This window comes from Artibeus jamaicensis, unplaced genomic scaffold (genome assembly GCF_021234435.1).
Source record: "Artibeus jamaicensis isolate MK-2021 breed Jamaican fruit bat unplaced genomic scaffold, CSHL_Jam_final scaffold_286, whole genome shotgun sequence".
Taxonomy (NCBI): Eukaryota; Metazoa; Chordata; class Mammalia; order Chiroptera; family Phyllostomidae; genus Artibeus; species Artibeus jamaicensis.
This window is the reverse complement of record NW_026522034.1, coordinates 4066997-4092664: the sequence shown is the minus strand read 5'-3', so window position 1 is coordinate 4092664 and position 25668 is coordinate 4066997. Positions and strand designations below refer to the sequence as shown.

The 25668-nt window shown below is 46.7% G+C and overlaps 1 protein-coding gene across 1 annotated transcript; it reads left to right on the top strand.

Annotated features, from left to right (window-relative positions):
• The first annotated feature begins 4205 nt into the window (after positions 1 to 4205).
• TBC1D21 (TBC1 domain family member 21) lies at positions 4206 to 25267 on the top strand. The gene is made up of 11 exons (XM_037134519.2): positions 4206 to 4265; positions 18837 to 18944; positions 19082 to 19185; positions 20420 to 20514; positions 20993 to 21103; positions 21231 to 21331; positions 22231 to 22327; positions 22675 to 22775; positions 23783 to 23899; positions 24779 to 24862; positions 25235 to 25267. Exons 1-11 carry the CDS (start codon positions 4206 to 4208, stop codon positions 25265 to 25267), a joined length of 1011 nt encoding a protein of 336 aa, XP_036990414.1.
• The last annotated feature ends 401 nt before the right edge of the window (positions 25268 to 25668 follow it).

The window sequence follows — 25668 nt, the reverse complement described above, 5'->3', positions numbered from 1 at the left end:
GCGCTATGCACTCGGTGGTCCCAGGAGCCTGGCTGAGGGGTAAGAATCAGGAGAACCACGACTAGGACCCCTAAGGAGCGAGACCCCTTTGGAGAAGGAGAGAGCTCATGGAGGCTCAGCCTCAGCTGTGGAGGGCTGAGTGCCTCCCGTTTGCTGACTATGGTGGTTTCTGACCAGCCTTTCTCCTCTGGGTTATTTCCAGTGCCCATGACAGTTGGATGGGAGGTGACAGAGGTGTCATCTTTAGTTGACTAAAGGGAAGTGTGGAGCAAGTAAGAGCACTCCAAGACAATGGAGATGGTCCAAAACGCAGCATCGAACCCTGTGGCACTCCAGAGGGGAGCTCCAAGGACTTCCGTGTGGCTGGGCTGGCTATTGCTGGGGAACTCCAATGACCTTGTGCTCAGAAGAAAGCCGTCTCCAGCCCCATGTCTCTGGTCCTCTCATGCTGGTGATGCATGCACGATGTGAAGCTGCCTCCAGCATCATCAGAAATACCACACTCCATGGGGGCGAAGGCAGAAGACCTGCTGCTGGTCTAACCTCGTCCTGGCTCCCCACAAGGAGAGCCGAAGAAGAAAGTACAGCTTCAGCACTGGAGATTGTTGGCACTTTGTAATGAGATAAAATCAGAATGCATGGAATTCAGACCTAGAACTAGAGTGTCCCAGACTTAGACAGTCATGGGTAAGTGTCCCTGGAAGCAGGGTGACTGATAAGTGTTACAGGGACACAGAGTTGTATCATGTGGCATCAACATGAAGGGGACTGCGGTGAACTTGGTTTCTTTTTTTAATATTTATTTTTAGAGAGAGGGGAAGGGAAGGAGAAAGAGAGGGAGAGAAACATCAGTGTGTGGTTGCCTCTTGTTTGCCTTTTACCAGGGGCCTTACCTGGTCTGCAACCCAGGCATGTGCCCTGACCAAGAATCAAACTGGTAAGCCTTTGGTTCCCAGGCCAGTGCTCAACCCACTGAGCCACACCAGCCAGGGCTGAACTTGGTTTCTAATACTGACCTCATCCTGCTTTGGTAGTGATCCTGTCCTAGGTTTCCGAACAAATTCAGGGAAACAGAAGCTGAATGGCTCACAGAGCCGAAAACTTTTGCACAGATGTTACTACAAGCCTTATGGAGGCCGGCAGAATCTTGACTGACTCATGTCTAATTCAGGGAGGTTTTTATGGATACATCCTGGGCATTGGTGAACAGACGGTAATACTGAGGTGACACTGAGGTGATACGTGAGTTTCTCCCATGCATTGAGTGCCCACTGCCCTCCAGGCCCCTGCTGGGCTCTTTACCCACACTGCCTCACTCACCTCTCAGTTCCGTGAGGTATTACCAACCCCCCTCCCCAGGGCACACATGAGGATGCTAAGATTCAGAAAGATTAAGAGATGGTATCAAGCAAATGACACTGGTGACCACCCCTCTAGGCAGAAGCCCCACCGCATGGTGGGGAACAAATAGCACAGCAATGCCTGCCCCCAGGGGTAGCGTCCCAAAACATCAACCTACTGCATGGTTTGCAGGTGCCGTAGTTGCCAAGAAAGACACGACTTACCCAAGCACCACGTTTTACTACACAGAGAAGAGACACAGCAGGATCACCTTCAACCTCCACGGCCAGGGGTGTCATCCTGCAGCTGACACCAGGTCGGAGTCTGCACATGCCCCACTCATGCTACAGGTAAAGGACGTCATTCCCTCCCCACCAAGAAAAGACACAGCAGCGGCAGGCATTGGCCAGGCAGCATATGACGCACATGCTTAAGCAGAATAAAGGAGAATACATTGAATCTGGGACAGGGAAATGCGTTCCCACACGAGACGATGAGTCCAGACTGCATGTTCTTCCCAACAGGTGAGACCAAGGTCACATGGTGGGTGGGTGACAGGATCAGGACTTTAACCTGGGCATTTCTGGCACCAAAGCCCACAGGCTCGCTCACTGCATGAACACTGCACTTCTGAGGAAGAGAGAGTCTCCCCAGGCCCCGTCCAGGTCCAGCCTCTGGCCTCACCACCACACCCCGCCTGCCAAGGCACAGGCAGAGTCCTGAGAGCAAAGACAGGCTGGGGGGCTTGCTCCCTCCCAGCACTTCCTTACTGCAAACACTAGGTCTCTCCAACCTTGGTCCGTGCTCTAATACCAAGAGTGATGTTTTTAAACCTGGACTGGGATTCTTGGGCCCCCCAAAGTCCCATGTTCAGAGATTTAAAGCAGAATACTTGCCCCCCCCCCCGGGACTAGGAAATGCATAGAAGAAAAGTGATATAGGGGAATCTAACGCATTGGGGCAATTTTGTAAATAAAAGGACCTGTTAAGGACCACTGGGCCCTGAAGAAAATGAGATCGACGTGTGTAAGTGCCTGGTAAGAATCAGAGAAAGAAGAAAAGGGATCGGAAACCCCCTTGCTTCAGCTTGGTGTCTGCAGTCCTGTTTGAACATTAAGCCTCCACGTGGTTTCCATGAGGCTTTTGTAGTTACATGACCAAACTGCACCAACCTGGGGCAGGGTTATTATCTAAAAATTGCAGAAAAGGAGCCGGAGGTGGAAGGAAATTCGGTAGATGATCTGTGTCCATCATGTTCATTTTAGAAGCCATGTCCAATTTGACATTCCAATTTTTCAGTTCCCTAATGCTCAGCTTCTTAGGGAAAAATTGCAGTTAATTCTCGGTTATCAGCATGGTTCATGTGGAGGAACAGAGGCATAGAAAATCCCAATTGGTGAGTAATGCCCACTCTACACCTCCTGCACTGGACCTTAGAATGAAGGCACCCTGTGTGGGAGGTGGTTCTGTTCTCACTTCACTCCCTCCCTACTCAAAGCCACCCCCACCCTCACCCCGCTCCATGGAGACCTGGGGGCAGCAGATTAAGGGGAAGCAGCTGTAGTGCTTTCCTGGGTGGAGCCCGGAGTACGGATGGAGGCAGAGAACTCAGCATTTTGGTTTGAAGGCCTCCTGCTGAGCCATGAGCAGGATAGTAACAGTAAAGGAGACAAGGAATTGTGTCCACTGAGGACTTCCACAAGGACGCAGATTCATTACATTAATGAAAATGGGAAAGCCAGACGTTGGCCATATTTTGATTTCACAGCTGGGAGAATCACGGCTCAGGAGGGGGAAACATCCAAATTTGAGGTCAGAGTCCAAATTCCAACTCCAAGCTCCTGCTGACAATTTGGTTGGTCTAATTACTATCATCTCCTGATGACAAAGGCTGCTTTAGAGCCAGACAGCTTTCATGGCTGGGATATGCAAGGGATGCTTAAGATGGAGAACTGGTAATGCTGGAGTCAAGAGAAGCCGACTCCTCAGGTTCATTCAGCAAATACTGAGCACCTACCAAGTGCCAGGTGGCGGGGTTGGCACTGGGATGGGAAAGTACAAAAGAATCAGACACCACCCCTGGTCTGAAGGAACTCAGGGTAGGAAGGGAGGGAGCAGGTGTAGAAATCTCTGTAATACACACAGAGAAGAAAATGGGGTGAGATCTGAGAACTTCATCCATTTTTCCATTAAGTCATTTATTCAGTTACCCAGGCTCTCTTTTACATTCTCTGAAATAAAGATAAATGAAACTGGTCTCTGTCCCCTGAAGTTACCACTTAAATACTGAATCAGAGTCACGCAGGGAGCTTTTCACAATACAGTTCCTCGGGTCCCAGCCCAGACATACTAATTCTGAATGTCTGGAAGCGGCACAAAGAAATCTGAAGCTCCAATTCTAGGTGATCATCAGGTTTGGGTCCTAGTCTCGTGGGATTACATGTGAAGGGAGCCGAAGGGAGGGAGAGCCAGAGGTAGTGAGAAAGGCTTCCTTGCTCACCTCCGCCAGGAAGTCCTCCATGCCACCCCGGCACATGCATGCCCTGACCCCAGTCTCTGGTATTTACTGCAGTTTTCCCAGGTGATGAGGAGGTAGGTTTAGTCCCCTCGGCTCCTGGGCATGTCTTGTCTTTGAAGCTGAGTACTCCCATGTTCCAAGGTCATTGTGACGAGGGTTCCAGGGGCCTTGTGACACACAGCTGGCTGGCTCTGCTCAAACGTGGGGGGTCAGGAGAGGCCCAGTTCCCCCAGGAATGCATCTCATCCCCCAAAAGGAAGATCATTTTCCCTGCGAATTAAGCATCATTTAGATGCTCCAAGTAAGCTCTGGTTAGAGGCTGCTTCGAAGAGAACCAGCAGGGACTATGACCACCCTCTCTCCCGAAAACAGCCTCTCTGCCAGACTGTCAGCCTCCTTCATCCTGGTGCGTATTCCTCATCAGCTCCAGGGTACCCTCCTCCTCAACCTCTGGTTTGCATTAGTCCATTTTCCCCTGCTGGATCAGAAAGACTGGGCCCATGAGCTGGCCTGGAAGGGGGAGCAAGGCAGGTCTGACCATCAGCGCCCACAGCAGGGCTGAGAAACAGGCCCCCTTTCACCCCCCTCTCTAATCCAGTGTTACCATTAGTTAGTTAGGGCATTCTAACTAGTGAGCTTTATAGGTTTGCAAGTTCAGTCTTGAAATCCTGAGGTGCTTTCTTTTTTTAAAGACTTTATTTTTAGAGAGAGGGGAAGGAAGGGAGAAAGAGAGGGGAGAAACATCAAGGTGTGGTTGCTTCTCACACACCCCCTACTGGAGACTTAGCCACAGCAACCCAAGCATGTGCCCTGACCAGGAACTGAATGCCTACCTGACTCCGTGACCCCTTGGTTCTCAGGCCGGCACTCAGTCCACTGAGTCACACCAGCCTGGGCTGATTTTCCTGGTGCTTTTGCCAACAATTTTGGTGTGCTGCCGCCAGGTGGCAGTAATGCTGTTGTTAGTGGTAGTTGCAAGTGTAGTTAGTAGATTCATTCATTAGAAGTTAGCCTCAGTCATAAAAATTTTCCACACAGTATATTTTTCAAAATTGTATTAAGTGATTATAATTTCAAGTCTCATTAATCAGAGTGATTGAGACAGTGATAAATAAAAAGCAGAAATCCAAAACGGGCACCTCTCTCCCTGAATTTTAAATGTTATTGCTTCATTGCAGATTATCACCAAGACTTGATTTGGATCCCTTCATTCCTCTGAACATAGAGAAAAAAAGATAATAATAAAACAATAAACTGTCATATAGCATTTGTTATCTATAATGACTATCTAAAGTTTTAATTTATAGACGCTTATTCTTATCATAACCCTATTACATGGATGATGCTGTTATCTTCACTTTATAAATGAGAATGCTGAGGCATGGAGATTGGGGAAGGGGCTGGCAGTTGCACAGCTACTAAGTAGCAGAGCTGGTGTTTAGACCCAGACAGCGGGGCTGTGGAGTCCACCTTCTAGTTCAGTGCTTCTCACAGTGTGGTGCCTAAGCCCGCAGCATCAGCATCAGCATCTGCATCAGTTGGGAACTTGTGAGGAATGCAGATTCTTGGGCCCCAGGTCTTCTGAACCAGAAACTCTGGGGTTAGTGCCCAGCGATCTGTGCTTTAACTAACCCTCCAGGGGATTCTGATGTGCAGCTAACTTTGAGAACCACTGTTTTAAACCATTCTTTTAATCAGTAAGCTATACTGATGGCACCTTGAAAGCAACAACCCTCCACATCTGGGTTGTTGCTAGTCAGCCAGGTAACTTTCAAGCGTGCTTATGGCCACCCTCCCAGTTTCAGTGTGCCTGCTGTCCTCAGGCCTCCCCTTGCCGACATGGTGAGTCACAGTAACTGTTGAGAACGTGTCTCGCCCCTCAGATAAACTGGAGTATCTTTTTCAGATAAACTGAAAATGAGGTGGAGAACCCTAAGCAGAGTCAATGACCCTTCCCAGGCTTTCCTGGGAGCTCTGCAAATATGAGTATCCAGAGTGACATGGCATCAAAAGCTTTAATAAAAGGTTTTTCTTGTCCTCCAGTGGATTTCCTATTTTACTAAAAATAGTAGAGAAATTCTTAACCCAGTGCAGAAGGGGAAGGAGAGTGGGGAATTGTACATCTGCCAGAGCCATGGCCTCTGGCAGCAAGAAGGTATTAGAGGGACAACCACTTCAAGTTCCCAACGTAACCCTCTTTCTCTAGGGGAAGCATGGCCAAATTTTCCCCAGGTTTCCCGGTGGAGAGGTATCAATCTGCTGATGCACATCATCAAGCTGGGAGATTTCCACAACTGCTGTACCTAGCAGTGCCCTTCCCAGGAGACAGAAAAGCAGCTACCATGTTGCTGAAAGGGTATCCAGCACCTTGTGTGCTATAGCACTCCTCCTTCCTGGCTACCAGGCCATTGTGCCCATATGTGTGCAGGTGTTCACAGGCTGGTGGGACAAGAATTAGGGGCATGTGGGAGAATGGAGGTGGATTTGAGAGGCCATGGAGCTGACAATCCCTATTGTTTTGAAAGATCCTAGATTTTATGATTTCTGGCACAGACAGGTGCTGTGGATGTACTAGGAGAAAGGAGGGAGGGGGCTTTCATGAGGCAATTTTCACCTTTAGCCCTCCTCATGTCAACAAGCTTCTGTTGTTTGTCCTTGGCTTGCTAGCAAATGTCTCAAATCTCTTGTGGATGACCTATTGTTAGCTTGGTATGAGGAAGTACAAGGAAGTAGAGGGCACAGAGAAAAGGAATTTCCTAAAAGGAGAAGACAGTGACTTTTCATAAGCAAAATCAACCCTGACAAAGTAGGTAGAGGTTCAGTAATGCAAATCCTTGGAGCATGCAGCTGTGGGAGGAGCTCTGCCTGCAGGACACCCTGCCCCCCACACCCACCACCATGGATGAAAATAAGTCTACCAAGACAAAATGTGCTTGGAGAGGAAAGGTGGCCAATCTCTCAAAGAAGGGCCAGGAGCCTGTTTCGCAATGGGCTTTTATTGGGTTAAATTTGCATAGGAATACAGGGAGCATATGTAAAGCTCATCAATCATTGTCAGGAAGTAATGACCAAACAATAGATAACATTCAAAGAACTAAGAGGGCTTATTTTGAGTCAGAGTCATATACCTAAAGGGCCATAAAACTTTGGGGAAACAAACTCATTTCATGCTTGGACCCTTATCATTTAAATTTAGGGTATTAGCAAAATAGGTTTCATGGGATTCTATGCATTCCTTCTTAGACCTAAGCACCTCAGGGAACCTGCCCTTTCCAGCATAGGGCTGCACCCACCACCAGCAATTTTTCAGGCTTAAGGCATTGTTTCAGGCTTAAGTCAGCCAAGAGATTGGGAGACTTCTGGCAAACAGAATGAGGACTCAGGCTATGTCAAAGCCAAGGGGTAAGGGTCCATCACCCATTTTTCTATAGTCCCCCAAGTCCTTCCCTGAGGGCTCCTTCTCGACTGTGCCTGTCTTAGGTCATCCCTCCCTTGAGGAATCTTACCAGTCATTGTCTAACTAGTCATTCACCCAGGGCCAAGCAGGGTAAAGTAAAAGGGGGCAAAGGCAGTGCTCCTACCAGGGAGATAAGGTTTGTCTCATTAGTGGCTCATGGTCCCAAGGTCCTTTACTCAGCCTTAGCCATGAGGGATTCCAGCTTCTGAAACCAGGCAAAGTGGTTCCCAACATGAAGCAGATGACTTCTTGTAATGTTCCTAATGATCTCTCTTTATTAAGTTGACATCATAGCTTTTACTGTGGCATGCTGTGATATTACTTTGATTACTTTGCCACTCTTTTACTGATGGGCTTTTTTTCATATTTTGTTCATCTTTTATTCCCATCTTTCCAAGACATCTGATTTTTAAAAATATATTTTATTGATTATGTTATTACAGTTGTCTCATTTTTTCTCCCCTTTATTCCCCTCAGCCCTGCACCCCCCTTCCACCAGCATCCCCCCTGCTTCTGTTCATGTCCATAGAGTGTACATGTAAGTTCCTTGCCTTCTCCATTTCCTATACTATTCTTAACCTCCCCCTGCCTATTTTGTACCTACCATTTATGATTCTTATTCCCTATACCTTTTCTCCTAATCTTCCCCCTCCCCTCCCTGCATGCGATCTTCATTTCTGTGATTCTAGTTGTTTGCTTAGTTCATTTCTGTTTTTGTTTTTGTTTTTAGGTTCAGTTGTTGATAGTTGTAAGTTTGTTGTCATTTTACTGTTCATATTTTTTATCTTCTTTTTCTCAGATAAGTCCCTTTAACATTTTATATAAGAGGGCTTGGTGATGATGAACTCCTTTATTTTTTTCTTGTCTGGGAAGTCTTTATCTTCCATGTGATTCCAAATGATAGCTTTGCTGGGTAGAGTAATCTTTGATGGATGTCCTTGCCTTTCATGACTTTGAATACATCTTTCCCGGCCCTTCTTGCCTATAAATCTTCTTTTGAGGAATCAGCTGATAGTCTTACAGGAACTGCTTTGTAGGTAACTGTCTCCTTTTCTCTCTGTTTTTAAGATTCCCTCCTTATCTTTAATCTTGGGTAATGTAATTATGATGTGTTGTGATATGTTTCTCCTTGGGTCCAAGTTCTTTTGGACTCTCTGGGCCTCCTGGACTTCCTGGAAGTCTATTTCCTTTATCAAATTGGAGAAGTTCTCCTTCATTATTTTTTTCAAAGAAGTTTTCCATTTCTTTCTCTTCCTTTTCTCCTTCTGGCATCTCTATGATTTAGATATTGGAAAATTTGAAGTTGTCCCAGAGGTTCCTAAGACTCTCCTCATTTTTTTGAATTCTTGTTTCTTCCTTCTGGTTTAATGCTTATTTCTTCCTTCTGCTCAAAATTATTCACTGTTGGTTCCCTCTCTATATATTTTTTACTTCACTTTCCATAGCCTTCACTTCTTCCTCTATTTTGCGACCATACTTAACCATTTATTTTTTAATATACTTTATTGATTATGCCATTACAGTTGTCCCATTTCCCCCCTTCACTTCCCTCCACCCTGCACACCCCCTCCCCCATTCCCCCCCTTTAGTTCATGTCCATGTGTCACAAAGTCCTCAGCTTCTACATTCCCCATACTATTCTTGCCCTCCCCCTGTCTATTTTCTACCTACCATCTATGCTACTTATTCTCTGTACCTTCTCCCCACTTCTCCTCCTCCCACTCCCCTGTTGCTAACCCTCTTTATGATCTCCATTTCTGTGGCTCTGTTCCTGATCTAGCTGTCCACTTAGTTTGCTTTTGTTTTAAGTGTGGTTGTTAATAACTGTGAGTTTGCTGTCATTTTACTTTACATGTTTTTCATCTTCTCTTTCTTAGATAAGTCCCTTTAACATTTCATATAATAAGGGCTTAGTGATGATGAACTCTTTGAACTTGATCTTATCTGAGAAGCACTTTCTCTGCCCTTCCATTCTAAATGAAAGCTTTGCTGGATAGAGCAATCTTGGATGTAGGTCTTTGGATTTCATGCCTTGGAATACTTCTTTCCAGCCCCTTCTTGCCTGTAAGGTCTCCTTTGAGAAATCCACTGACAGTCTGATGGGAACTCCTTTGTAGGTGACTGTCCCCTTATCTTTTGCTGCTTCTAGGATTCTCTCCTTTATTTTAATCTTGAGTAATATAATTATAATGTGCCTTGGTGTGTTCCTCCTTGGGTCCAATGTCTTTGGGACTCTCTGAGCTTCCTTGATTTCCTGGAAGTCTATTTCCTTTGCTGGATTGGGGAAATTCTTCTTTATTATTTGTTCAAATAAGCTTTCCACTTGTTGCTCTTCCTGTTCCCCTTCTGGTACCCCTATAATTTGGATGTTGGAACATTTAAAGATGTCCTGAAGTTTCCTAAGCCTCTCCTCATTTTTTTTTTTGAATTCTTGATTCTTAATTTTATTCTGTTTGGTTGTTTCTTTCTTCCTTCTGGTCCACTCCATTGATTTGAGTCCCAGTTTTGTTTCCATCACTATTGGTTCCCTGTGCATTTTTCTTCATTTCATTTAGTGTATCCTTCATTTTTTTCATCTAACTTGTGACTAAAATCAACCAGTTCTGTGAGCATCTTGATCGCCAGTGTTTTGAACTGTGCATCTGCTAGGTTGGCTATCTCTTGGTCACTTAGAAGTATGGGCTCTGGGGCTTTGAGCTGTTCTTCTGCTTGAGCCATAATGTTTTGGTGTGTTCATGCCTGCTATGTATGAGGGGCAGAGCCTTAGGTGTTCACCAGGGTGGGGTAACCCAGTTGCTGGTCTGTGACGCTGTATGTAGGAGTGGGGCCAGAGAGGGAGCAATGGTATTTGTTCCACTCTCTCTGATTTCAGTTCCCTCTACCCTTCCCACAAGCAAATTGAGCCTTTCTGGTGATGGCTCCTGGGTGGGTGGACTTGTGTGTGTTCTAGGACACTGGGGGTCTCTCCAATGAACTTTCCTGTGAGCCTGAGAGCCTCTCTCAGCACCTCAACCCCCAAAAGTTTTTCTAATTGGTGCTTTTAGGCTTTAATTCCTGTCACTGGGGCCCTGGGTTGCGTGGTCTGTCTCACTGTCCATTTTTTGCCTGGTTTATCTCCTCGTGAATGTGTGACCACGGTCAGCAAGCTGCCTTGCACCCTCACTGGGTCTGCCCATTGCCACCCCGCGCCTGGGATCTGCTTACTGCCACCTGCGCACCTGGGTCAGTCCAGCAGCCACCACTTTTTCCTGCCATGACCCTGCTCTGCCACCCGCCAACTCCGCCCCTCTTACCGGTCTGGATGAATGGTTCGTTGTGGTCAGACTTCTATACAGTTCAATTTTCTGTCTGTTTTGGTTGTGTTTTTGTTTCTAAAATTTTTGTTGTCCTTAAATTTGGTTGTGTGAGGAGGTACAGTATTTCCACCTACTTCTCCATCTTGGCTGGAAGTATACTCAACCATTTCTGTGAGCATCCTGATTACCAGTTGTTTGAACTCTGCATCTGATAGGTTGGCTATCTCTTCATCACTTAGTTCTATTTTTGTAGCTTTCATTTGTTCTTTCATTTGGGCCATATTTTTTTCTCGGCATGTCTGATATGTTATAAGGGGCAGAGCCTTAGGTACTCTCCATGGTGAGGCAACCCACTCTGTTTGTTGTGATGCTGTATGTGGGGGAGGGGTCTGAGAGGGAACAGTGCCACTTGCTCAGCTCTCAGCAGGCTTTCAGTCACTTCCATTGCTACCCACAAGCAAATTGGGCCCTTCTGGTGCTAATTCCCAGGCAGGTGGGTTTGTGTACATTCTAGGACCCTGTGGTTCTCTCCAACAAACTCTCCTGTGAGGCTTGGAGTTTCTCCCACTGTTGAAATCCCCACAGGTTTTTATAGCCAGAGGTTTTGAGGCTTGAATTCTCTGCACTGGAACTCTGGGTTGCATGGTCTGTCTCACTCCTCAGTTGTTCCTGCTGGTTTATTTTCATGCAAATGTGAGACCACCCTGTCCACTGGCCATCCCCTTGCCTGACTGAGTCCACCAGCCACCACCTTGCCACAGGTCTGCTTCACCCCATCTGCCCATCTCTGCCCCTCCTACCAGTCTGGATAAATGTTTCTTCTTTAACTCCTTGATTGTTGGACTTCCATACAGTTTGATTTTTCTGGCAGTTCTGGTTACTTTTTGTTTTAAATTTGTTGTCCTTCTTTTGGTTGTGCAAGGAGGCAAAGTGTATCTACCTATGCCTCCATCTTGGCCAGAAGTCCTAAGACATTTGATTTTAACATATATCTTTTGCTAACAGCTTGTGTAGATGTATATTTCTTTTATTCAAAATGAAAATCCTTGCCATTTGTTCTTCCTGATGCCATAGAATTGGGGTTCAGCACCAAATAGGTCTGGGTGCAAATATCAGCTCTGACACTTGCTATGTGCCTTCACATATTCTAAGTAACCCACCTATAGTCTCCATTCCTTGACCTTAAAACTGTGTAGTAACCACACTTATGTCATAGATGGCTGTCAAAAGTAAATGAGTTGATGTATAGAAAATGCTCAGAACAGTGCCTGGCTTAACACCAATATCTTTAAGTGATTACAAGTAATAAGGGAATTTCATTGATTTGTTTTCAAAATTGATTACTTTGAATTTCTATTATTTTTATTTTTATTAATTCCTTACTGTTTTGTATTATTTTCCTTTATTTTTAAAGGGCATTAGACAAAAAATATCTGGTTCCTATAAAAATATAATTTAAAAGTAAAAACTAAAATAGTTTCTTCTGACTCCATCTCAAATCTAATTAAGAAATTGACTTTCCAGTTAAAAATCTTCCCACAACCCCGACTAGTGTGGCTCAGTGCATGGAGCATTATCCTACAAACTGAAAAGTCACTGCTTTGATTCCCCAGTCAGGGCGCATTGCCAGTTTGGGGTGTGTAAGAAGCAACTAATCAATGTTTCTCTCCCATTTTTTCTCCCTCCCTTTCCCTCTCTCTAAAAATAAATGAATAAAAACTTTAAAAAAAATTTCCCAGACTTCTGCTCAAGATGGCAGCATATGCAAACATGGCTAGCCTCTTTGAACAACCACATCAACATTACAACTAAAGTATAGAACCATCATTGAGAACCAGCAGAAATGTAGTTGAATGGAAGTATGACAACTATGGAATTAAAGAAACCACATTCATCCAGACTGGTAGAAGGGGCACAGACAGAGAATGGGCTGGTCCCTTACCCACATGTGGTGAATTAAAATTTGGGAGGGATACCACAGGAGCAAGGAGTCCCAGCCCCATACTAGGGTCCCTAGCCCAGGGTTCTAGTGCCAGGAAAAGCTCCCACAACTTCTGGCTACAAAAACCAGTGGGGATTGAGTCAGTGGAAGAAACTGCTAGAGCCCCAAGCAATTTCTCTTAAAGAACCCACACACAGACTTACCTAACTCACCAACTCAGACTCACTCCCTCTGGGGTAGCAGGTTGAAAGATGCCAATAGCACACAAGGAGAGACTCAAGTGTCTGGCATCAAAGTGAACAGGGACCATTGTCCCTTTTATAAAATCTCCCCTCAACAAAGCCAGTCAACTGGTGCCGTATCTGAGACACCATAAACCTGGCTCACACTGTGAACTGCCTTGTAGATCCCCAGAGACTCTGCCCCACCCAATTTACAGGCCCACCCAGAATGCTTTTCCATATGAATAGCTGACCTTGGCTCCTGCTTTACAACTTCCTAAATCTTCTCAAAACAAACAATAGCTGACTCAGTGAGCCCCAGACCTGGCAGTAGCAGCAGCCAGCCTAGATTCACAGCTTGGCTTCACTTGGAAATCTCCAAGCCCAGCACAAGTAGCAGCCATCTCAGACTGCTTTATAACTCAGGCAGGGAGGCCCCAGGAAAAACTCAGGTTGGGGCTGACCTTGGTCTGCACCATCTGGGTGACCCCAGGGCCAGTGTACCCAGTCAACAGCTACAGACCACATTGAGCACCACCACCTTGCCCCTGCACAGCTGCTCCTCCACAGAGGGTGGAAGCTGGTGGTAAGTGGTCACAGCCAATCCTTGCAGCTGACTGGCCTGGGTAAATCCTTCCTACTTATCTGTCAACAGCAGCCAAGTCCCAACTACAAGAGGAGGGTGTACTCAGCCCACACAGAAGGTACACCTGGAGTACCCAGCTTCAGTCATAGGGGAGGTTGTGCCACTGAACCCTATAGGACACCTACTATATTAGGCCACACTACCAAGACACACAACCAAAGCAGCTCTACCTATTATGTAGAAACAAACTAAGGGAGGCTGCCAAAATGAGGAGACCAATAAACATGGTCCAAATGAAAGAACAGGCCTGAACTCCAGAAAAAGAGCTAAACAAAATGGATATAAACAATCTATCAGATGCAGAGTTCAAAACACTGGTTATAAGGATGCTCAAGGAACTTAGTGAGGACCTCAACAGCATAAAAAAGATCCATTCAGAAATGAAGAATACACTAATTGAAATAAAGAATAATTTACAGGGAAACAACAGTAGAGTGGATGAAGCCAAGAATCAAATTAATGATTTCAAATATAAGGAAGCAAAAAACAACCAATCAGAACAACAAGAAGAAAAAAGAATCCAAAAAAAATGAGGATAGTGTAAGCAGCCTCTGGGACAACTTCAAGAGGTCCAACATTTACATCATGCAGTGCCAGGAGGAGTAGAGAAAGAGCAATAAATTGGAAATCCGTTTGAAAAAATGAAAGAAAACTTCATTAATTTGGTGAAGGAAATAGACATGCAAGTCTAGTAAGCAGAAAGAGTCCCAAACAATATGGGTACAAAGAGACACACTCCAAGATACATCATAACTAAGATGCCAAGTGTTAAAGATAAGAGAGAGAATCTTAAAAGCAGCAAGAGGAAAGAAGTTAGTTATCTATGGGGGAGTTCTCATAAGACCATCAGCTGATTTCTTAAAAGAAATTTTGCAAATTATAAGGTTTTGGCAAGAAATATTCAAAGTCATGAAAAGTGGGTACCTACAGCAAAGATTGCTCTACCCAGCAAAGCCATCATTTAGAATCAAAGGGCAGACAAAGACTTCCCAGACAAGAAAAAAAAAAAAGGAATTCACTGTTACCAAGCAGCTATTATATGAAATGTTAAAGGGACTTATATAAGAAAAAGAAGAAGATCAAAACTATGAACAATAAAATGGAAAAAATGCATATGTATCAACAATTGAATCTAAAAACCGAATTAAGCAAACAAGAACAGAGACAGAATCATGGATAAAGACAGCGTTTTGATGGTTGCTTGGTGGGAAGAAAGAGTGTGTGGGGAAATAGGTGAAGAGGTGAGAAGGTTAAGAAGTACAAATGTGTAGTTACAGAATAGCTATGGGGATGTAATACAATATAGGAAATGGAGTAGCCGATAAACTTAAGCACATGACCTGTGGACATGAACAATGGGGGTGGGATTGATTGACTGAAGAAGACAGGGGTGCTGGTTAGAGGGGGACAAAGGGAGAAAAATCAGACAACTGTAATAACATAATCAATAAAATATAATTTAAAAAATAAGACTAGAACTACCACATTATCCAGCAATCCCACCTCTGGGTATATATCTGAAGGCAACAAAATCACTATCTTGAAAAGGAAAAAATGCCCACAAAGGAAACTGCAGGCCTATATAGCCTCACTGGTGAGTTGTACAACACTGAGGAACAAAATATTTAAAAATCTACAAAACTCTTAAAAAAACTGAAAAGCACAAATGCAATCCTACTCATTCTATGAGGTCAACATTACTCTAACAATAAAATCAAGGACTTACAAGAAAATTATAGACCAATATTGCTCATGAACATGGATGTAAAAATTCTAAATAAAATTTTAGCAAATAGTATCCAATGATATATAAGAAAAATAATATATGATCAACAAATGGAATTTATCCCATCTCCATAGAGGCAGAACTCCTTTGAAAAAAAGTTAAGCACATATTCCTGAAAAAATCTCTCAGCAAACTAGGTAGAAGGGAACTTTCTCAATCTGATAAAGGGCAACTACAAAAAACTTACAGTTAACATCATAATAAATCATGAAAGCTTGATGCGTCTTTGCTAAGATTGGGAAGAAAACAAAAATGTCTGTTCTTACCATTTTTATTCAACATTGCAGTTGAGATTCTAGCTAGTGCATAAAACAAGAAAAATAAATAAAGGTGCCCATCCTGGAAAGAAAGAAGTTAAACTGCCTTTATTCACAGATAGCATGATCATCTATGTCAAGGTTGGCAAACTTTTTCAATGTCAAGTAGTAAATATTTTAATGTTTATGTATTTTTGTTGCAACTGCTTAACTCTGACATTATAGCATGAAAGCAGCCTTAGATAATGCATGAATGATGGGCATTCATGTGTGTTTCTGAATGTGTGTCAGAAAAATTTTATCTAAAAATAGGCTACAGGCAGGTTTGGCTCATGGGTCTGTATTCTTGGCCTATATACTAAGTCGCATAGGATCCACCAAATAAAAACCTACTAGACCTGGCTGGCATAGCTCAGTGGATTGAGTGCAGGCCTACGAACCAAACAATCATGGTTTGATTTCCAGCCAGGGCACATGCCTGGGTTGCAGGCCAGTTCCCAGCAGGAGACGCACGAGAGGCAACCACACATTAATATTTCTCTCCCTCTCTCCTTCCCTTCCCCTCTAAAGATAAATAAATAAAATATTTAAAAAACCCTACTAGAACTAATAAGTGAAGTTAGCAGAGTTTCAGGATACAAGACCAATATGTAAAAAATCTATCATATTTCTACATACTAGCAACGAACAACTGGAAGTTGACATTTTTTTTCTTTTTTTATCAATGTATGGTTGCTTCTGGTGCATCCCATGCTGGGAACTGGCCTGCAACCCAGGCACGGGCCCTGATGGGGAATCGAACCGCGATCTTTTGGTTCACAACGCCATGCTCAATCCACTGAGCTACACCAGCCAGGGCTGAAAGTTTGAAATTTTTTAAATAACTTTTACAAAGCATCCATAAAAAGTAATGTTTAGGGATAAATCTAACAAAATATATAAATAACCTATACGACGAAAACTGCAAAACATTGCTGAGAGAAGAAATTGAAGAAGACCTAAATAAATGGAGAAATATTCGGTGTTCAGAAGACTCCATAGTGTTATCAATTCTCCCTAAACTGATCTATAGATTCAAACAATCCCATCAAAACATGGCTGTCTTTATCACACAAATTAACAACCGACTAAAAAGTTCATGCACTTCCTTTTATGATTAGGAACCCGGGGCGGAGCCCCACTCTGTCTGTGGCCTCCTGTGTCTAGTCCTGACACAGTGCACACAGAGTTGCAGTCTCTAAGTATAGGCTGTGAGAACATGACAGCTGTCAGAGGGGCAGAAGCCTGGCTCTGCCTGGCTCAGATAGGTGACAGTATCTGTCCATGAGGGGCATGGTGTCACTGCAGATCCTGCTTCCCAAGGTCAAGCCAGTGCTGAGATTCTTTCCTACCTTCTGGGCCCATATGTCCTATTCTGGTTCAGAAGATAGGAAATTTGTAGAGAAGATAGAGTGGATCAGCCCCAGAGGAACTGATCACCAAAGGGAAAGTTTCCAAAGGAAGAGTGGGAAATACAGCAAATAAACCATCAGTGTGGTGGTCACTGCTATGGCTCTAAAGGCACAGGTACCAGAGCTGGATGCTGCCAGCACGTGGGCTGAGAACTGCTTCTTGCTCTAGTGTGCTCAGTAGCAGAAACAAGTTCCAGACCCCTCTGTGCACCATCTTCCAAGCGCTGTGGAACATGAGACAAAGGGCGGAAGGAAGGGCAAGCTCAAGGTGGGGGGCCACAGTGACCACAGAGGGGGAGGCTTCGATTGGAACATTGAGGAAGAGCCACTCCAGGAACTTTGGAGGCTGTCCTGCTTGGTGGCTTTATTTTTACTATTCTGAAGTGTCACTGAATCTGTAGTTGACCACCATTCCATCAGTGTTTTTTCGAGATGACTGCCTCAACCATTCATTAGGAATTGGCAAGGGAAGTCAGGTGCATGTTGCAAAATGAAAGGTGAAACATGTTTTTTTTAAAACATGAAAGGTTTTAGAAAACACATTTTAAAGTATATTGCTCAATCCATCCCTTTCAAACATGGACTTAGTGGAAATTACCCCAAATTTGGGCCTGCAGGCTCTTGTTTTTAATTTCCAGTGCTCTTTAACCATCTAATACCCTGCTACCCACTGGTCAGTGGACCAGCAGCATCGGTAATCCCTGAGGAGCCTGTTAGAAACGCATCATCTGGGGCCCACCCCAGACCTGAGTCATGATCTGCATTTTAAGCAGATTCTCTGGTGACTCATTTGCAAATTTAAATATGCACAAATGTGCATATTTGGGTGCATATTAATGAAAGGTCAGTTCAGTAAGAACTCTTAACTCCTTGTTATTGTTTTATGAGCATTTTTAATTACTTTCTGTGCAGTGTACTCACCTCCCCCCCACCCCAGACTCCCTTATGTAAACCAGAGATCATTCCCCTTGATGGCCAGTGGTGCTCTTCCAGGAAAGGTAAAATAAATAAAGCTCATGAATGTGAGTAATTAGTGCTTATTTTATATTTTTTATCAAAGTAGCATGCATCATTATAGAAAAGTTTAAAAATACAATAAAAAGAAAAAATACTTATAATCCTATCACTCAGAAATAATCACTTGCTTTTAGGTAAGTTTTTTTTAGTATTTTCTAGCCTCCTTTCTAACAGAATTTTTATAGTGGTTAATTCACTATGTGTTCGAGTATATATCATTTTATAACATATAACAGAACTTTATGGAGGATAGTACAAGAGAGGATGGATACTGAATGTGCAATTTGTATTCTGCTTTTTTCTGTTACCATTTATATTTTTCCAGATTATTATTCATTCCTTGTCAGCATTGTTTTATATGCCTTATAACAGTTCACTGAGTATATAAACCATACTTTACTTACCCAAACTTTTCAGACTGTAAGATGCACTGGACTATAAGACATACGTAGGTTTTAAGAGGTGGAAAATAGAAAAAAATTTTTGAAGCAAAAAATGTGGTAAAATATTTAATAACATAAATAACACAGGCCACCAACTTGCCCTGCCCACCATGGTGAGCCAGGTGAGCTACATTCTGACTATAAGACGCACCCCCTCCCCCAAACTGGGGGGGAGTGCATCTTATAGTGCGAAAACTATGGTAACTATGCCTTCATTGCATAACATTTAGAGCACTTGTATTTTTCATGTTGGTAAGCAGTGTGCAATGAAAATTAGTGTGCATAGAGAGCTTTTCTATACATTTTCAGTAACTTTCTCAGGATAAATTTCCACAAGCGAGTCAGAGACTGTGAGTTTAGATTCACATGGCAAAGTCCAGAGTATGTGGTTTAAAAATAATACTGAAAAGAAAAGCCAGGGCCCGTCACCGAGGGCTGAAGTGCTTGTCCTCCCTCGCCAGGTGAAGAGGAAACCACCCATTGACAAGACAGAGTGGGATGGCTTCTTCGATGAGAACGGTCAGTTGGCCAAGTCACGAGACTTCATTTGTGTTAACATCTTGGAAAGGGTACGGTCCCGAAGCTGCTATTGGCCTCCCCTGGAATCAGGGGGCAGGGGTGGGTAGGGGGTGGCGGCATTGGGAAGGGCCCTTTTGGCAGGCATCTAGGGGGAACCAGCGACGTCCCACTTCCCACCCGACCCCAGGGACTGCACCCCTTCGTGAGGACGGAAGCTTGGAAGTTCCTCACTGGCTACTACTCCTGGCAGAGCTCCCAGGATGAACGGCTCACTGTGGACAGCACCAGGAGGTAGAACATTCCAGATTCCATCAGGGGAGGGTGGGTAGCTCTGCCGAGTGGAGTGGTGCTCGCCCCAGCCTGGCAGTTTCAGTCAGACTTCAAATACACTTCTCATTCTGAGCCGCTGAATCCCCACCACGCTCCTGACCGTGGCCCACACACAGGAGAGGCCTTCCCTCCCCCAACCCAGTTCCATTTACCAGACCACAGACTATAACACCAGCTTGACCCTGGTAACAGCTCCTACCCTGAGAGGCCCAACCCCTCCCTCCCCAGGGCCTGAGCTGCCTCCTGGAGGTGCCCAGCACTGACACACAGGGGGAGCCAGAGAAATGCCCAGGGCAGTGGGGGAACTGAGGGCCAGCCGGAGAGTCCTGAGAGTCCAACAGGAGCCTACCTGTGTTGGTTTCCTGAGTCTGTTTTAATGAGGCACCATAAATTCGGGGTTTTAACACAGTAGCCATGTATTCTCTCAGTTCTGGAGTCCACAAGCCCCAAACCAAGGAGTTGGAAGTGCCGCTGCCCCTCCAGAAGCTCTAGGGGAGGACTCTTCCTTGCCTCTTGGAGGCTCCGGGACTCCAGGTGTCCTTGGTGTGTGGCTGCACACCTGCAGTCTGTCTCCATCATCACGTGGCCGAATCCTCTTCTCCTTGTTTCTCTCCTCTGTGTGTCTCCTGCAGGGACATTTAGCATCAGATTTAGAGGCCAACTGGATAATCAGGAATGATCTCATTATTAAGATATAACTTAATTAAATAAGATATAACCAAGTATCTGCAAAGACCCTTTTTCCAAGGAAGGTCACATTTACAGGTTACAGGTCATGGACATACCTTCTGGGGAGGTGTCAGCTCACTACACCACCTACTCGTTGTGCTGATGGGCACAAGACACCCCCTCATCCAATGCTTATTATTCTGAGGCAGAGATGCTAGTGTTATTCCCACTCTACAGATGAGGAAACTGGGGCTTAGAGAGGGAAAGTGAGGTTGCCAAGGCTTGACCCCAGGTGCAGACACCCAGTTTTTAGGCTGTGAAACCAGATCCAGGTGTGGCTGTGGGACTGCAGAACCATGTGCCTAATCTTGTTCCCATGTGCACTATGGGTGCACAGTAGAGAGTGGTCAGGAGCTGGCACAGGCAGGGGGGCAGGGGAGCATCCCAGACAGTGGGCAGAGCCCAGGGACCCTGGACTTGCTGGGAGGAAAGGCTGTCTTGTTTAGCCTCAGTCCTGTTCTCACAGGAAGAACTACGAGACCTTATGCCAGATGTATGAGAAGATTCAGCCCCTTCTGGAAAACCTGCACCGGAACTTCATAGAGACTCGGAATAACATCAGTGAGCAGAGTAGGGTGGGCAAGGTTGTGCAGAGGGGACAGCTGGAAGCCATCCCTGACCGCCCCCCTCAGTCTTGTGGAGGTGGCTCCCAGTTCCTGGGAGCTGCCTTGACATGGACCTGGCTGCCCCTCGATGCCCAGCATCTTGTTTCCATGGGTGGATGCTGTTCCTATTGGTTTGTCTTCATCACCTCCCTGCCACCACCACCCCGTACCCATGGTCTTGAACTAGGCTGCATTTGAACTGGACAAAGAGGTTGCATCTCTGGTAGAAGGTGCAGCCTTGTCAAAGATTTGGAAATGGGAAGAAACCCAGGCAGCTCAGGGTGTGGTGTGGGATAGAACCTGGGGGGGCCGATGTTCCCTTTACAGCTTCCTCCCCAGGATACCCTGGGTTGGTTGAGGAAAATAATCTCACCCACGGATCTTCTTCTAGAGGTGATCTGGTGTTACTCACTTGTCCCTTGCTCCCACCCTAGCATGCGACATCCAGAAACTTTATGACAAGGACCCCCTGGGTAATGTCCTTATTGACAAGAAGAGGCTGGAAAAGGTCCTGCTCCTGAGTTATGTCTGCAACACCCAGGCAGGTTCGCCACAGTGCTAAGATTCCCTTCAGCCCCACTCCTCAATTTCATTCTGGAATCCTTTCCTTGCCCAAGCCCAGGCTCTGCCCTTCCTACCCAGCCTCTCTCCACTGGCCCCTCTCTACCCTAGAGTACCAGAAGGGCTTCCATGAGATGGTGATGCTTTTCCAGTTGATGGTGGAACATGACCATGAGACCTTCTGGCTTTTCCAGTTCTTTCTACAGAAGATGGTGAGGATCGGACCTGAACTCAGGGAACCACCTCCTCCCAACCCCTTGAGGTTAGGCAGTATTGGCAGCCTCAGGCATTTCCTCTGGCCCTCAAACAGCTCTTTGGGTCCCAGAAGAGCCTTGGAGAGCAAGTGCAGTGTGTTCTAGGGTGGGCGTGGCAGGCACTGGAGTTGAGAAGGGGCTGGAGAGATGCTCTGGGTACAACTCTCACCAAACTTTGAAAGTGTGACTGACCAGGCCCAGTGATGGCGCCCACTTCTGGCACTCCTCTCCCAAAGCATGCTCTGCCCCTACAAATATTCTATGGCTGCCGACACCTGCAGAATAAAATCCAGTGACCTCAGCCAGGCATTCAAGCCTTCCATCATCGATCTGCTCCCTCACTGCTTCCTTCACACGACCTGCACCCCGGGCACACCAGGGACTCGATATCACCCAGGTGCACACCACAGCTGAAAGCTTCTGAAACTGCTGCTCTCTGGCACACCCTCCCTGGAAAGACTTTCCTCGAGATCTGTGAGAGGCTTCGCCAAACCCACCCTCATCCCTTTCTCCATCTGGGCAACAGTGTGCTCACCGTGCTTTCCTTACCCTGGTTCTGACCACAGGATGTGTATGGAGGAATAACCGGGCTCACTGCACTGTGAGCCACACCTGAAACATCTCTGCATCCCCATCACAGACACACATGCACACATGTGCACACATATATACAAATGGATACACTCGCACACACGTCACAGACACAGACACCCAGACTCACACACGGGCATGGGCCCAGCCTGGAGCCGGATGCACAGAGGGTCTCCAGGACCGGGGAGTTGGTGAAGCAGCTGGCTTTCCTGGTGCCCTGAAGCCCAGAGGACTCAGTTTCCCTCCTTCCCACCCATCTTTCACAGGAGCACAGCTGTGTCATCAACATTGGGGTGGGCAAGAACCTAGACATGCTCAGCAACCTGATCAACTTCCTGGACCCTGTGTTTGCTGAACACCTAAGTGAGTGGACACCTTCTTACCACCTCACACCTTTCTGCCCAGGACAGGCATGGGAGGGGGCCAGGACCTAGCCCCCACTTCAGGCTGCGAACTGTGCCCAATCATGGAGGAGGGAGCAGGGTCATTTAGTCTTCTCCCCAGGCTCTGGGGTTGGAGTCTGGACAGTTGAAAACCCACCACAAACCATCTCCAAGGGCAGCTGGAAATGTGGCAGCCAGACCCTCTGTATCCCCCACGTGTGTCTGTGTGCTCTGCTGTTGGTCCATCTGCGTTTGCTCTGTTGGGTGTGTCATCCCTTGTTTTCTCTGACCATGGCCTTGGGGCTGGCACCCTGCTTCTTTCCACAGAAGGAAAGGGTGCAGGGGCTGTGCAGTCTCTATTCCCCTGGTTCTGCCTCTGCTTCCAGCGTGCTTTCAAGTCCTTCGACGATGTCTGGAGGCTCTGGGAGGTAGGTGCCCTGCTGGGGTCAGAAAGGATAGATCCTAGCCCTTGGGCAGGCAGCAGGAGAGCCCTTCAGATAGAGTCCAGATGCTCGGGGTGAATCGAGCCAGCGACCCTGCTCCTGCCTTGATAGAGGAGCTAGAGCACCAGTTCACCCATCTGTCCATGCAGTCAGTCCCACGGCCCTCACTTTCTTAGAGTCATCAGGGCAGAACAAGGGGCCTTGTTGCCTGGGCCATGGACACCCGGCCTGTAGTTCAGCTTCCCTGCCCCCTGCCCAGCAGTCTCCCTCTGCTCTCATTTCCCCAGTGCCCCGTCCTTGGCCTTCCCCTCCGCCTGGGTGCTGGCTCCTTGCTGAGCCCTCACTCCTGCAGAGGGTGGGGCACCTGCAGTCCTTCCATCCCAGTCCCCAGGGCCATCAGCAAATGAACCTGCCCGTGAACACATCCACCACTTATCACTGCCCTGCCCAGTGGCTTCCACTACAGGTAGGACCTGGAATGTTCAGCCCTATGAGTCACTCCTGCCTCTCCCCTCCCCCCTGACCTGTGGGTCTCCATGCTCAAGTCCATGAGGACCCCCAGGACTTTGGTGACTCCCTGTATTGTGGACATCAACAGCTGCTTTGCTGAAGCTCCACTCAAATGTTACACGCAGTTACCAGGTTGTTCTCTGCACTCTACCTCACACCCTCTTACCTCTTCCTTTCTCTCTCTGCTGGCCTTCCTCCCTCCCTTCCTTCCTTCTTTTTTTTACCTTTGTCATTCTCTCTTCCTCCTCCCTCCACCTAATGAATTCCTGAAGGCTTTTTCTCTGATTCCCCCAGTAGCCATCACTATGCCTAGAACCCCAGAGGTAGCTGTGAACACTTGCCTGAGTGAGTGAATGAGTAAGTCAGCAGCGAGGCCCAGGAATGTCTGACCCTGGGCATGTGGTTGGTGGGTACCTCACCATCTTAAGAGGAGAGCAGCCTCAGGCCACAGGGCACAGACCAAGATTTGCCCGCCTGTGCAGGTTCTGCTGACTGGGAAGCCCTGCAGAAACTTCCAGGTGCTGGTGGCCTACAGCTTGTTGCAGATGGTGCGTGAGCAGGTCCTGGAAGAGGGCATGGCTGGTGATGACATCCTCCTGGTGAGAGTCCCCTTCAGCCAAGCCCAGTCCCATGACCCCCCACAGCATCCCTTTTGAAGGCCTCAGGCTTGTGGGGTGCTGGGCTTCAGAGCTCTCTTTGCCCCCAGGCAGGAAGCATAATAGGAGTTGACATGTCCTGAGCACCCGCTGAGTGCTTTGTAGGTGCTCATTTAAGCTTCACAGCAAGCCTGACTCAGAGAATGATGACCATCGTCACCTTCATCCCTATTAGCACAGGAGGACACTGAGACCTTGAATGGTTCCTAACCACTAGACTTGACTGCCTCACAGTTAATCCCTTGGCCCTAGTGTTTGCCTATGGCAAAAGGCCTAAAGTTCTCCAAAATTTCTAAAGGGTAGCTGAAGTCCTTATTCAAAAACATATCAGGTGGCACCCTAATTATAAAACAAGTCCACCTTAGAAGTCCATGAGACCTCAGTGGAAGCCCAGGACTCCCGTACAGTACAGGAAGGGGCTGCAAAACCACAATCACTGCCCTCGTGTAGCTTGGCCGGTGCAGGAGTGTCCCATGCACTGGAAGTCACTGATCCCATTTCTGGTCCCCAGACAGGGCATGTTTTGGAGGCAGCTGATCAATATTTCTCTCTCACATTGATGTTTCTCTCTCTCCCCCTTCCCCCTGTCTCTAAAAATCAATGAACAACATGTCCTCAAATGGGAATAAATTAAATCTCTACAAACAAAAAGAAAAGAGAACTACACTTACCATCTCCCCAAAATATAAAATTCCAGTGTTGACACTTCAGGCACTGTGCCAGGTGGGTTGGGAAAAGACCAGGGGCCCCAGCGACAGCCCCGAGCAGCAGTTCTGCTTGCTCAGCCTGTGCCCTGCCTCCTCTGCTGTCTCCCTGCAACAGGCCTGCAACAAGCTGGTCGACCTCGATGCGGACGAGCTGATCTCCGCTGCCTGCCTGGTTTATGCAGAGCTCATTCAGAAGGATGTAAGTTGCCCCAATTATTTGTCCTCTTCCTCTTCCCCTTCCAAGAAGCCTGCCCTGATCTCCCAAGCCCAGCCCGCAGCAGGTGTATTCAGCTTCAGAGACATTTGTGCTACATTCTCTGGCACCAGCCCATAGGGGTTCTGTGCATGGTCTTTCTGCTATTTGCACATGTAACTCATACCTCCTCGAGCAGACTGCGCTTCCCAGACACTCACCCCCCATCCACCATTCCCCATGTCCATCCCAGTGGATCTGGGCACAGAGCTGAGCACCCCGGGACTGAGGAGAATGTCACTAGCTGGATGAACTGAGGAGTGAGAGCAGCAGACCGATGTCTGTCCCCTTCAACCTGCTGGACCCTTGTCTTCCTAGGTTCCTCAGCCATTAAAGGATTTCTTTCTCTGAGGACATTCACAGTGGACAGATACCTTCAGTGGACAGGACAAAGGTGGTGCTTCAGCCGTGAGGTCAGGATCAAGTCCACTGGGACGTTAGGGTGAGGGCATAGTTAATACAGCTGCAATACAAAGAGCCTTCTGGAGTCACAGTTTGTGGTGGGCAGTGTGTCCCAGGGGCACTGAGGGCAGAGACAGACTTGTCCAGGAAGAAGAAAGGCCTGGTCGGGGAGAAGAGTAAATGCCGGGGAGAGTCTGGTTGGGAGCTCTTCCGTCACTGGGGGTTTTCCAAGGCTGCAGTGGTTCTGCACCAGGAAGCACATAACTGAGGGTGTAACTGACTCTGTGGCCTTACCACCTCCTGTGGAAGACAGAATTGAGTGGTCTCATAGGCTTGCTCAATCCACTGGA